Below are 12,025 nucleotides of genomic sequence, written 5' to 3'. Positions count from 1 at the left end.
GGGTACGGCTACTGTACGGACGAGTTCAAAACTATAAATCACGCGTGGGTATTGCAGAAATCAAAGTTTGGAACACTTCCTTTGCTCTTTTCTGCACAATGTTATGAGGAATTAGTGGCACTTATAGGGTTGCATATGGTAATTTGATTTATCCGGGTATAAAATGTTATTCAGGCAATGGGATGAGTAGTAATGTGACAATTTCTTCTTCTATACAAAAAATAGAAAATAAACAAAGGGAAGGAAATAACAATCTTTGTAAAGTGCCCATACAGATCTGACAGCACTTGAAATTTATTTTCAATTTTTTTTCCCGGGTGGCTGAGTGGCCTCTGATGTATACAATACCAAAGCTGTGTCCCAATTACATACTATATACTAATTATAAACAAGTTTTGAGTTAGTGTGCTCACACTGAATGCATGAAAAGAATAAGATAAGATAGAAACTTATCTTTATTCAGAGGGAAATTACTGCAATACAAAGTGGGAAGAGTGCAAATATAACAATAAAAACTAAGGATTGAGGCTTGAGGACGATATTGGAAAACAAAAAATAAACTCAAAAACGTTTTGCTTTATCTTTTTGGAGATTGTTTGGAGCTGTGTCCTTTCAAAATCTGTCAACACACTACTAACTACAACATCAACTAACTACAGAAACACGATGCTCTATAGTACAGTGTATAGTATGTGTGTATATATATTGTTTACTATCCAATAAAGGGAAAAAAAAACATGACACAATCAATAACACATAAATGCACAAGGCTTAATAATGAAAATCTTCAAATATTTCAGCAAACGTGCTGTTTAGTGGTGTCAGTTTGTCTAACTAGTTTCCTCACATCACCCGAGTGTTATGTAATCTACTAAACAACAAAATGCTAAGGGAGAAATTGGTGTCCCTTGATGGTTTGTATGAATCGCAAGTGATGCCAATAATGTGGCAGCCATATTGGATTATAGTCCTTTCGATTAAAGGTGGATTTCAGACCTGCCAGCTTTGATTAACAACAGTTTTATGGTCCAAATATGTAACACTGAGTGAGAAAACTGAGTGGATAAATCAGCAGTTATGTAGTGGGTCGGGTTTGCAGCGCTCCGTTCCTCCAGGTGTTAGAGAAGGACCGATTCTCGCCAAGTTGCTTCGACTGCCAGCTTCTTACTGGAAAACTCCTGATGCTGAAGATGCCAAAATCAACTGACCACAGATCAGTCTGACCACTCTATCCTCAGCCAGTTGCCAACAGCGCGCTGATTAAAACTGATAGACCGCAGTTCCGGGGAACAGCAGGTCAGCAGCTTGTTGAATGACCTGACAGAAGCTGTAAAAGAGAAGGAGAATATGAGACTCTAGCTGTGGATTTAGTTAATAATGAACATGTTATACAGTGTTCGACTTTATTTGAATGTGAATAAGTGAAGTGTACTAGGATTTCTGCCCTGGCCTAACAGATGGAATTTCTCTCAGGAAAATAGTTGGTGTCGTTGTGGTCTGAGAGTAACTGATTTGAGTTTTTAGGCTGAGTATACATATAGAGTTTTTGTTTTCTGATTGCCAGCTTCTTTTTTCAATTGTTCCCAATGAGGAGAGACCTTACAAAGCGCTGCACCCAACGTCTTTTTTTCAGAGACTCTTTTGTGCGGCCGCTTCAAGCGCTTGCAGTTGAAAATCTCTTGAATGAACTTTTCAGAAAGGCGCTGGTGTCGTCACTGTGGATGAAGCAGTCAGCCTTATGCTGCATTAACATGGAATCAGTCAGACAGAAGACGCTTTCTGGAAGGCATGGGGAAAAACAGCTGAATTTTCAAGATGGCAAAACAAAACATGCATGATGATATGTTGCTATGGTTATGTAATAACATATAATACAAAAATATATATTTGGTATTTATTCTAGTAATGCATATAAAAGCTATACAATGCATCTTTCTTTTAATATTTTTTTGCAAACTTAACTAACTTTCTCCGTGTGAGGACGCTATGTACTGTAACATCCGGTTGTAATTCCGTCGCGGAGGATGACCAAAAGTTAAAGGGGACCTATTATGCTTTTGAGCTTTTTCCCTTTCCTTTTGTACGTTATATAGTTTTTTGTGGTTATGGTTATGCAAAGTTAAAAAAGGCCAAAGTCCACGCCAAAGGGAGTTACTCCCCTTACTTGAAGTCCTGCCTTTTCTTCCTTAACACGGTGATGTCACCAAGTAACACACTTTGCCTAGCGGCTAGTTTGGCATGCCCTCTGGAACTGGAGTTCAAAGAGTTTGGTTCGGTTGACCAATCACAACAGTGGGCCAGCTGACCAATTAGAGCAGACTGGACTATTGGGGGGACGGCTCAAACGGAGCGTTTCAGACAGAGGGTGAAAAGAGGTGCTGCAGTATAGCCAGTATGAGAAAAGTAAAGCGCTTTTTGAACATTAAAGCACAGTGCAAAGTATCCTTGAGAAAGACATTTCATTTCCAGCTCCGCCAGCAGCCAACGCTGAGTCAAAACTCAAGTAACTAATTGCGTGTTTTGCCTATCTTAAAGGACCAGAGTGTAACAATTAGGGGATCTATTGGCAGAAATGGAATATAATATCAATAAGAATGTTTTAATTAGTGTATAATCACCTGAAAATAGGAATCGTTGTGTTTTCATTACCTTAGAATGAGCCGACAGGAGATTTTATGTGTGTTTCTATAAGCAGCTGTCTGTGTCTCTGTGACTCCCAGGTACGAGACTCTGGCCGTGGCTACAGAGGCAGAGAGTCGACAGGATCCTGACCTACCCCTTAAGACTGGAGGCAAGAGGCTGACGGTGAGTCTGTCATAAATGCAGCTTTACCCAGAAATCTTTTGAATTGTGTTTCCCCCGGTCAAATATAAACATCAAAGGAATCCATAGTTTGGAAAAATTTATCTTTCGTGAGCTGCAAATATCTGGCGATACGATACGTATCATGATACTGGGGTAAGGATTCAATATATTAAAATTAAATTTTAGGAAAAGTCATAGTAAAAAGAACACAACAGAATAGGCAAAAATAACACATTTATACTGCATGTCACTCCAGCTTTAAAAAACGCGTTATGTTCTGAAAAATTGAATAGCAACCGGGTATTGCACAACATAATATCGTGATACTCATGTGTATCGATATTTTCTGACACCCCTACCTTCTAGTACTCTTGCCATTTACCATAGAAGTTCAGTAGGATAGGATCTGCAGTTAGATCATCATCCCGTATAAACCTTTGGACAACACACACAAACACGTGAATTTTCCCACAGCAGCATAAAAGCATAAGAAGCATGGATGCCAACATACACAGATTGCATGTCTTTATTCATAGAGCTTAAATGCATTTGTCCACGCCTGCCTTCGTAAAATGGGAATACTAACAAAAGAGATGTATTTCAGTGACTGCATGAGAATATTCTGTGAAGGGTGTTCAGACAGTACATATGTCACTCATAGTATACGTCATGTTTTTTCTTTTGAAACTGAAGAAATGAGTGTGATGTGATGTAACAGTGTGTGTGTGTGTACTCCTCCAGCCTGACTGGACGTTTGTCCTGGGAGAACAGGCCCTGGACATCTGTGTGCCCTCCTACTCCCACGCCTCCTCCTCAATCTTCATTCTGGGTGAGAGGAACCTCTACTGTCTCCGTGACAACAGCCACATCCGCTTCATGAAGAAACTGGAGTTCAACCCCAGCTGCTTCCTGCCGTACGCCTCAGGTAAACTAGGACACTGAACCTTTAACCAAGAGCTTAAGTAGTGCAGCAAGATAAACGCAATTTATAAAGGGATATTTCACTTTACAGTCTTCATGTTCTTTTTCTTCAACAAGCTTTTTCTTCAGCTCTCCTGCACACCTGATCCAGTAATGCCTAGTTCACACGACGATCACTGTTCTATTCACTCTGCACATCTTACTGTCTTGCAACTGTGAGTCTTGAAGTTGTTGTGGTTTTCACACTACATGACTGACCAATGAAGGGGTCAAGATCTTTCACCGGGAGGAATCCCCGATGTGGTCTCCAAACTACGTTTTGTCACGTGTTGGCACATGTTCACAAAGTAGCCTGTTTCCACACTTCTTTTTTTAGTTTTTATTCCTCTAGGTGCAACAACAACTTTGCTCCGTGTTGCTCCTCCCCCGGGTTTCCCCTTAACCTGTGTCTCACGCTCTCATTGGCTTTAGCTTGTGGCCGGAGTCTCCGACAAGTCCAAATATGTAGCATGCTAGATATCTGGAAGGTGTCTGCGAAGCATCGGTGAGCCTCTTGGCTCGCGTCTTTGAGAGGCTCACACATGATACTCGAACGCAGATGTGCGAGCGGCGAGCTACCGCCGATTTGCCTCTGATCTAGGGCTTTTGTCTGGGAGCTCCAAAAACTGTCGGTGTGTGGAAAATCAGGGCAAAAGTTGTGTAGTGTGAACTAGTAGTAGCAGTAGCAGTAGAAACAGATCAACTGGGCCCTTAATTAGATTATTCGATTAGAATCTTAAAGGCAGTGAAAGTACATATTTCAGGTGTAAGCATCACTATTCACAGAGAGCAAGAGGTGAAATGTCACAGGAGCATGTTAAATCATTCTCAAAAAGAGTGCACATACTTCTCAGCCCTTAGTATTTTGCAGCTAATCGGGAATCATCAGAAATAAAATTGGACAAGAAGGATTTGTCTTACAGAGAAGTGAACGCAGCCACTGCATGTCAAATGTAGCCAATGGTACTGGCACTGGTAAAGCTCTGATGTGTTCAACCTGGAGTAACGTAAAGGGCAGCAACACAAAACGCACCATGCATCGGTGCACCTGCCACAACCAAACTGTTGAGCATAAGTGAACAAAATACACAGCAACAAAGTAATCTGTACAGTGGCCCGGTGCCACACGACTGGCTCTGCAGGAAGCTGCTTTTGGCAGAACATGATGGAATAACTGGAGTAGCTCTGCTGCATGCATTAAAACAAAAAATCTGAACAGACTGCTGAGTGCTGAACACACTGTAGTACATAAACATATGGTGAAAGATGAATGGATTTCATAATAAAAACATATATATAGATCGGGAGGTATGATATGTAATATATTGTTGCTGTCCAGGGAATATTGTGCGTGTCCGTATTTGGTGATTTTTAAATCTTCAAAGAAACTGACAGGTTAGATTAGGGGTGTGGGGAAAAAACAATTCAGCATGGTATCGTCATTTTGCGTAGCAATATTGTATCGATACACAGACCTCAAGTATCGATCTTTTATTATATAAACTCTTAACCTCTTAACAATCCGACGGCTGGCGCGGCCACTATTCGGTCTTTCAGTGGTGTAGCAGTTAGAGTGAAGATGCCGTTATCATATGAAACTAGAAAACCTAAGGAATCAGTTGGTACCAAGCATGTCATGTTAGCTTGTCAGGAAGAATGCTGAATAACGCTCCAAAAATTACGCTCAATTTTGGCGAGGAAAAACTGGCATGGCCATTTTCAAAGATGTCCTGTGACTTCTCACCAAAATATATGAATGAGATGAACAGAGTGAAAACTGTATATTATTAGATGATACAGATGTTGACAAACTGCATAATTGGCAGTTGAAAAAGTAAAATAAATTGCAATACTCTGCATATTGCAAAATGTTTAGAATCGCAATAAGATTGTATTGCGGCTTAATCATCATGATAATTAAATATATTAATCATGATCTTATTGTGGGGTCTCTGATTCCCACCCCTAGATTAAATACTCCTTTATGATTTAGGCAAAAAAAAAAACTCCACTGAATTATTTAAATAAAGCTTAAAACAAGGCTGTTTTCCTTATGAAAAGTAACATTTTGCAGATACACAGTTACGGTGTAGATACATGATACACACCATTTATAACATTATATACTGTAGATGACTTATGGAAAAGCCCAACATGTGGTAAAGAGTTCATGTCCAAACCGCAGGAAAGATAAATCATAAGTAGGAAAGAAAATGCTTCCTGGTTTCATTTGTTTGAGATATCAAACCATTTAGTTTGACCACAATTGTGATTTCGGTAACCTTCACAAACAGTTTTGGAGGACACAGGTTCATACAGTTAATGTTGTCATAATGAATATGCAGGATATTGAAAGCATTTCTGTGTGTGTGTGTGTGTGTGTGCTGTTTGGTGAAACAACACAGCTACAGACCTGTAATGGGTTCCAGACTTGAACACCTCTCCCTGTCTTCACCTCTGATAGGAAAAGAGAGGGATTATGTATAATGTGATGATTGTGCAGCTGTCTAGTACCTCAGTTTTCTCCTGTTGAAAAGACAACCTGTTCCTCATTCCCACCTCGTCAAATACGGCTGCTTGGTCAGTGGCCCTACATGTCAAACTATGATGCTCAACGTACCCATCTACACATGCAGGGCTGCCTCGAGTGGCCGTAGTAATTAAGACTGGAGTAAAAGAGGAAGTCAAGTGACGTATAGTATAAAGAGCGACAAAGTCCGTGTAGGGTGGATGTCGGGGTGGACGGACAAATGGTGGAAGGGCTTTCACTCAAGAAACCGCCGTTTGTGTTCCGTGTGAAACAAAAAATGTTGACGTCTTATTTACAGTCCATGCTCCAGTGTCACCCTCACTAAAAGCTTGTTCCTGACACACACACACACACACACACACACACACGCACACACACACATGCACACACACACACACACACACACACACACACGCACACAAACACGCACACACACACACGCACACACATTCAGTCTCATTATTCAATGATTAGTTATTAGGAATGCAATTGTATCAAATTGTAGCTTGATGGTGGCAATTTAGAAAAGTAGATGTGAGTACAAACACAAAAACGTGCACACACACATGCATACTAACACACAGATGCTGTTGTATTGTACAACAGCATCTGTACTGCATGGTCTACACCCTGTTGTTAAAGGAGGGCTATTCTTTACCTTGCTTGGAAATCCATCTTGTCAGGCTTCCAGTAATGAGTTTGTGTCCAAACCACCAGTGTCCGGACCAATCAGCATCCTGGGAGGAGCTACTGGCGTGGTTTAGGTGTTTGTGATGCGACACAGAGAGGCGACTGTTTGTTTTAAACAATAATGGCGGCTCCACAAGAGGTTAGTGTTGATGCTGCAATAGCATGAGTTATATCAGAACTGGAGAGTATTTCTATATTGAAAGAAGAGCAAAGAACGGCACTGAAGGCTTTTCTCGATGGAAAAGATGTTTTCGCTCTTCTCCCAACTGGCTTCGGCAAGAGTTTGATTGACAGGTGGTTCATCCAATCACCTGCCAAGTATTTTTTGGAATTGCCTGCTCTTTTCCAAACAGTTTCCAATGACGGCTTCTCAGATGGTTCTGTGTAACAAACCATCTGGCGCGTGGTTAGGTTATTCTGGCTGCTCTGTTGACGTTGGGGCTTTTTACAAAACCAAAATAATTCTGAAAAACTCTAATTGATGAACATAAAACTGGACTGAACTGAATCTTCTTATTACTTCTATTTGGGGGCGTTTAATGCCTGTGTTTGTGTTTCTCTCTGACCAATGTGTTTCTGATCAACCTTTGTGATTGGACAAGGGCGCAAATAACTGCAATACACCAAGTTTTATCCTAAAACTGCATCACTCTCGTTGTTTCTGCTCACATTATTTACCCTGGCATCCAGGGACTACAGCTTTAACGTTGTTTATTTTTTGATATGGAAGAGAAGGAGGTAAGTGGCCTGATTCTTATCACCACAAGCTAAACTAATTGCCCATATAAGTTTGGACCTCCAGAATGATGCTTAAATACAGTAGAATAAAAGTTCTGTGTATAACCTTTTGAGCATGGGGCAATAAACAACCTTTTTTTATGAATGTTCTTTACAGCAACAACATTGTTTCTGTCTGGTTCAGTTTACGCAACAATGTACCATAGAGGCATTTGTTTTGAGTATTACACTTGATCTGAAATAGAGAGCTGACAGATGGAAAGAGAAAATTAAAAAAGGATGTGAAGGAAAGCAAAAAATAGACTGTAGGAAGGATCCAGAGGGGGGAATGGATGGAGGGATTGCAAGAACGGCCAAGAGCTGATATTTTAAAGTACTTTCAAAGTGCCCTTCACTATCTGTTCCAGACATTATTTAGATTATTTCAATTGCTCTTGGAAATTGGCTATAAATTCAATACGTGATGTGCCAGTGCAACAAAAGCAGCTTTTATTGGGACATGATTCCGATTCCTGTCAACAATCAAAACCACATAAAAATTCCCACATGTCTGGAAGACTACAAGAGCCGGGATCAGACCGGTGCATTTCAGTTTATTGTTAACAGGCCGACATTTAGTGACACTGACTGTCAGAGCTGCCACCCGCCATTCAGTATGGTGCAAGGTCATTTAGTCGATCTCCACAGAACCCTTACAGTTGAGAGTGTATTGCAGAGGAGGATAGACACCAGTGATCTCTTGAGTGTTTCCTTATGCTCTCCATCTGGCCTTCAGCCTCACAGCTGCCTCTGCTGGACCATTGCCCTCACTCTCCCTGTCTACCTCTCCCTGTCTGTCTACGGATTTCTCTCTCTCTCAAATAACTTTATCGGCTTGACTGCTCACGAGAAACACTCCAGTTCAGCTCCCGCATTCAATGCAAAATGAGATGCTATTGGTTCGAAATTAGATCTGAACCCTACTTCTAAAAACCTAACTGATGGGTGACAGATTAATTTAGATTAGCTCACTGGATGATTTCATGAGTATGAAAAGTATCTGAATCATATGGCCTTCACAGTCGCCAGATCTCAACCCAACTAAACACCTATTGGAGATTTTGGAGTGACATGTTAAAGTGGCAATATAGACAACCTTTCAACTTTCCCTCCTCTCCTTCCTCTAGTGTTTCCAAGTGGTATTTTTGTTGGCATCCTGTCTCAAAGTCAACCGGGTTGCTTTCCATTTTCCTCAGAGCCTACTACTAGCGACTTATTCAGACCATCAGGGAAACGGCAAGAAATATATTGTAATCCATTCTCAATGCTGCTCAGAGTGTTCGGCTCTTCACGGCTCTTCAGCCAACAACACGGGTCTCTCCCTCCAACCCGGTATCATGCCTGTAATAGACCCACCTGTTCACCAGAGGATAGCGTGTTACTGTCAAGTTTTGCCTCACCGAGGCATGAATATTACACGCGTGTATGAAGGTGCAGTACCAGCCGAGGGCAACAAAACCACTCATTTAGGTTTAGGAAAAACATCATGGTTGGTCTTAAAAGAAGTATGTAACTAAGTAAAATATGTACTTGTAATAACAAGTTCACAAAAAACAGTAGACAAATGTTAATAAAGGAGTGTATGTTGAAGTACATGTGATTTATTGTTTTATTTAGTTTTTTACCATGATATCGAATTGGTATGGAGAATCGTGGAATTTCACTGGTATTTGGTATCGACTACTACATTTCTGGTATTGTGACATCCCTATTAAAGAGATGGGTATAAAAAGCGGGTTGGAATAGAGAGGAATATTAAAAAACGAGAAGAAGAGCAGAAAGGTGAGGAGGGAACAAAAGAGTAGTAGAAAAGGAAATTGAACGGAACAGAGAAGTACAGGAGTTGTGGAGAGAGAAGGAAAAGGTAGAGGTCGAATGTGGAGTTAAGAGCTGGAGAGAAAGGCTAGTAAGAAAGGCGCTGATGTTTGGGATCAACATGACAGCAGAACGTAGATTGGACCTTTTTAATTAGGTCGTAATTATAATGCTGACGCCGTGATAGAAGGTGTGTGTTTGCTTTGATGTGGCACCAACACACACTCTGTCATTTTGACCCCTGCGCTGTACCACCCTGCTGACCGCTCTTTCTATATTATAACTTGTGTATTCAACTGTGTGTGATTGAAGCGTGTTTGCTTTGCGTGTGGCCGTCACCTCAGATCTCTCTAGGTGGTAGCTGCACCATTGGTGGGATGGACTGGGCATTTGTGTGTGTGTATATATGTGTGTGTGTGTGTGTGTGTGTGTGTGTGTGTGTGTGTGTGAAACACAAGTAGTATTTATATTTAATGTTTCTAGCCATGAGTCACGAGAGAAAGTGTATATGTAACCTTAGTTATATATATACACCTATAAAAGCTGACCTTGTCTTAAAATGAAAGATCTAAATGACAATTCCATATACAAACCAGATGTGAGATGTGAAGGGATGATTTTTCTTTACCGGAGGGTACAAGTTGCACTCAGCTTAAAGGGCAATGCCACCCACCACAGGAATGTGTTATTTCTGTGCTCTATAGTTGGATTTGTGAATATGCTCCACTGCCAAAAATCAGAGTCAAAACCATTGAATCTGTGCTGCTGTGAAAGTGTGGCTGGGTTTCTAGCTATAAGACACTAAGTTGACTCATCACAGCAAGGTGAAGTTTATATTATGTTACTTCTAACAGGTATGAAGCCGATTTTAAACCTTATTTGTTTGTTTTGTGGTCAATCATTTATCATTTTATGACATTAAATAAAACATAAATGCAATTTCAGTATACCAATGGTTCACCCTCCTCAATATGCACAATGCACATGCTTGTTCAATCCTTGTACCTGGGAATAATAATATCATAAACCAATAAATGCAACATATGCAGATGTACATGCATTTGCATACTATACATGTAAGTGAAAGGAAAAAGAAAAGAGGGGAAAAAGCACAGCTTGGGTTTTGCATCCCAGTTGCATCACCCATTCAGTAGTTATTTAGCAAGCTTCTCAGCCCTACTAAGGTTCAATCCAGACTGACAAGTGACATTAAACAACCAGGGAGGACGAAGGTCATGAGACTCTCTGCTCTCTTTACTTATGGAAAGCCATAGATGTCTTTGAACTTTACATCAGGACCCCGTTGTTCTATCACACGTCTCTTCCATAGTCATTCTGTGGTTTTCATAATGTGAGCCTGATGCTTGTTCTCCAGGCTTTTTGTACTGTTGAGTTCATTGCAAGTCACTCTCCTTAACAAAATTAATTAATTGTAAAAAGAGTATTTAGAATAATAATAATAATTCTAACAATTTTCTTTTTCTTTTCTGCTCTCGTTTAGTGACGGACGGCACGACCAACCTGTTGATAGGTAACCACACCAACATGATGCTGGTTTACCAGGATGTGACTCTGAAGTGGGCGGCCCAGCTCTCCTTCGTTCCCGTGGCCATGCGAGTCGTCAACTTCCCGTGAGTACGACCTCCAGCAAAACACAACATCCGATGTCACACTTCTCAAATTCCTCTCAGTATCCACAGTGGAACCAAGACAGTTTCTTCAGGAACCCCTTCATGTAGGACAAATTACTGCGACCTCCAGGAAGGATAGGCTAATATTATGAAGTGATGTATTCTATCTGGTAGATGTAAAACACGGTAACAGAACTTGTAGATTGCTAAATTATCCAGGTGACTCCTGTGTTTCTATGTAGAGGAACATTAAGGATATCATTAATATAAAAACCTTGGAATGGGAAAAAACACTCCTCTCACTTCACAACTCTAGAACAATATCTCCGTTATAAAGTATGATATTTTAAATTGATAAAAGGTCTCTTAAAGACTAACTAGCTCTATTTTTTTTATTATTTTCTTCTTAGCTAGACATGCAATCACATAGATTATTGTTGCTACATTATGTTAATACAGGTGTTTTTTCTAAAAACTTGCTTTTTCTGCTCAAAACAACCTTGTATGTTTCTGCTCTGGATGCAAAACCAGGCACAATTGTCAGTTGATGCAGGAAATATAAAAAGCAGAACACTGGCTGCCGCCCAAGTTTGTACCTTTCATTAATAGCTGCTGGTATCATTAGCAAGCCTTCATCAGCACAGGCAGAGACGCAGCAGCGTACATGAATAAAAGATTTATTCCTCTTCGGTGGCAGTAAACACAACACATGGCCCTGTCGATAAGTCTGCTATATTTAGAGTTTAACAAGATATTTAAGGCTGACGAACAGTGACGTTAACTTAACTAGGGTTAACAACATGGCTACTACTATGCT

At 40.5% G+C, this 12,025-nt stretch overlaps 1 protein-coding gene across 3 annotated transcripts in view; it reads left to right on the top strand.

Annotated features, from left to right (window-relative positions):
- The window catches only part of bbs9 (Bardet-Biedl syndrome 9), a 191,490-nt gene that overhangs the window by 21,899 nt on the left and 157,566 nt on the right, over positions 1 to 12,025 (top strand). For all 3 annotated transcript variants that reach the window (XM_074652975.1, XM_074652974.1, XM_074652976.1), the window contains exons 7-9: positions 2,721 to 2,805; positions 3,547 to 3,730; positions 11,079 to 11,208. In XM_074652975.1, coding sequence (XP_074509076.1) covers positions 2,721 to 2,805; positions 3,547 to 3,730; positions 11,079 to 11,208 — 399 coding nt within the window. The remainder of the gene's footprint in view (positions 1 to 2,720; positions 2,806 to 3,546; positions 3,731 to 11,078; positions 11,209 to 12,025) is intronic.

The sequence above is a fragment of the Sebastes fasciatus genome, chromosome 12 (genome assembly GCF_043250625.1).
Source record: "Sebastes fasciatus isolate fSebFas1 chromosome 12, fSebFas1.pri, whole genome shotgun sequence".
In the NCBI taxonomy this organism is placed as follows: domain Eukaryota; kingdom Metazoa; phylum Chordata; class Actinopteri; order Perciformes; family Sebastidae; genus Sebastes; species Sebastes fasciatus.
The sequence above is the reverse complement of the archived record's forward strand: the minus strand, read 5'-3'. Positions and strand labels throughout refer to the sequence as shown.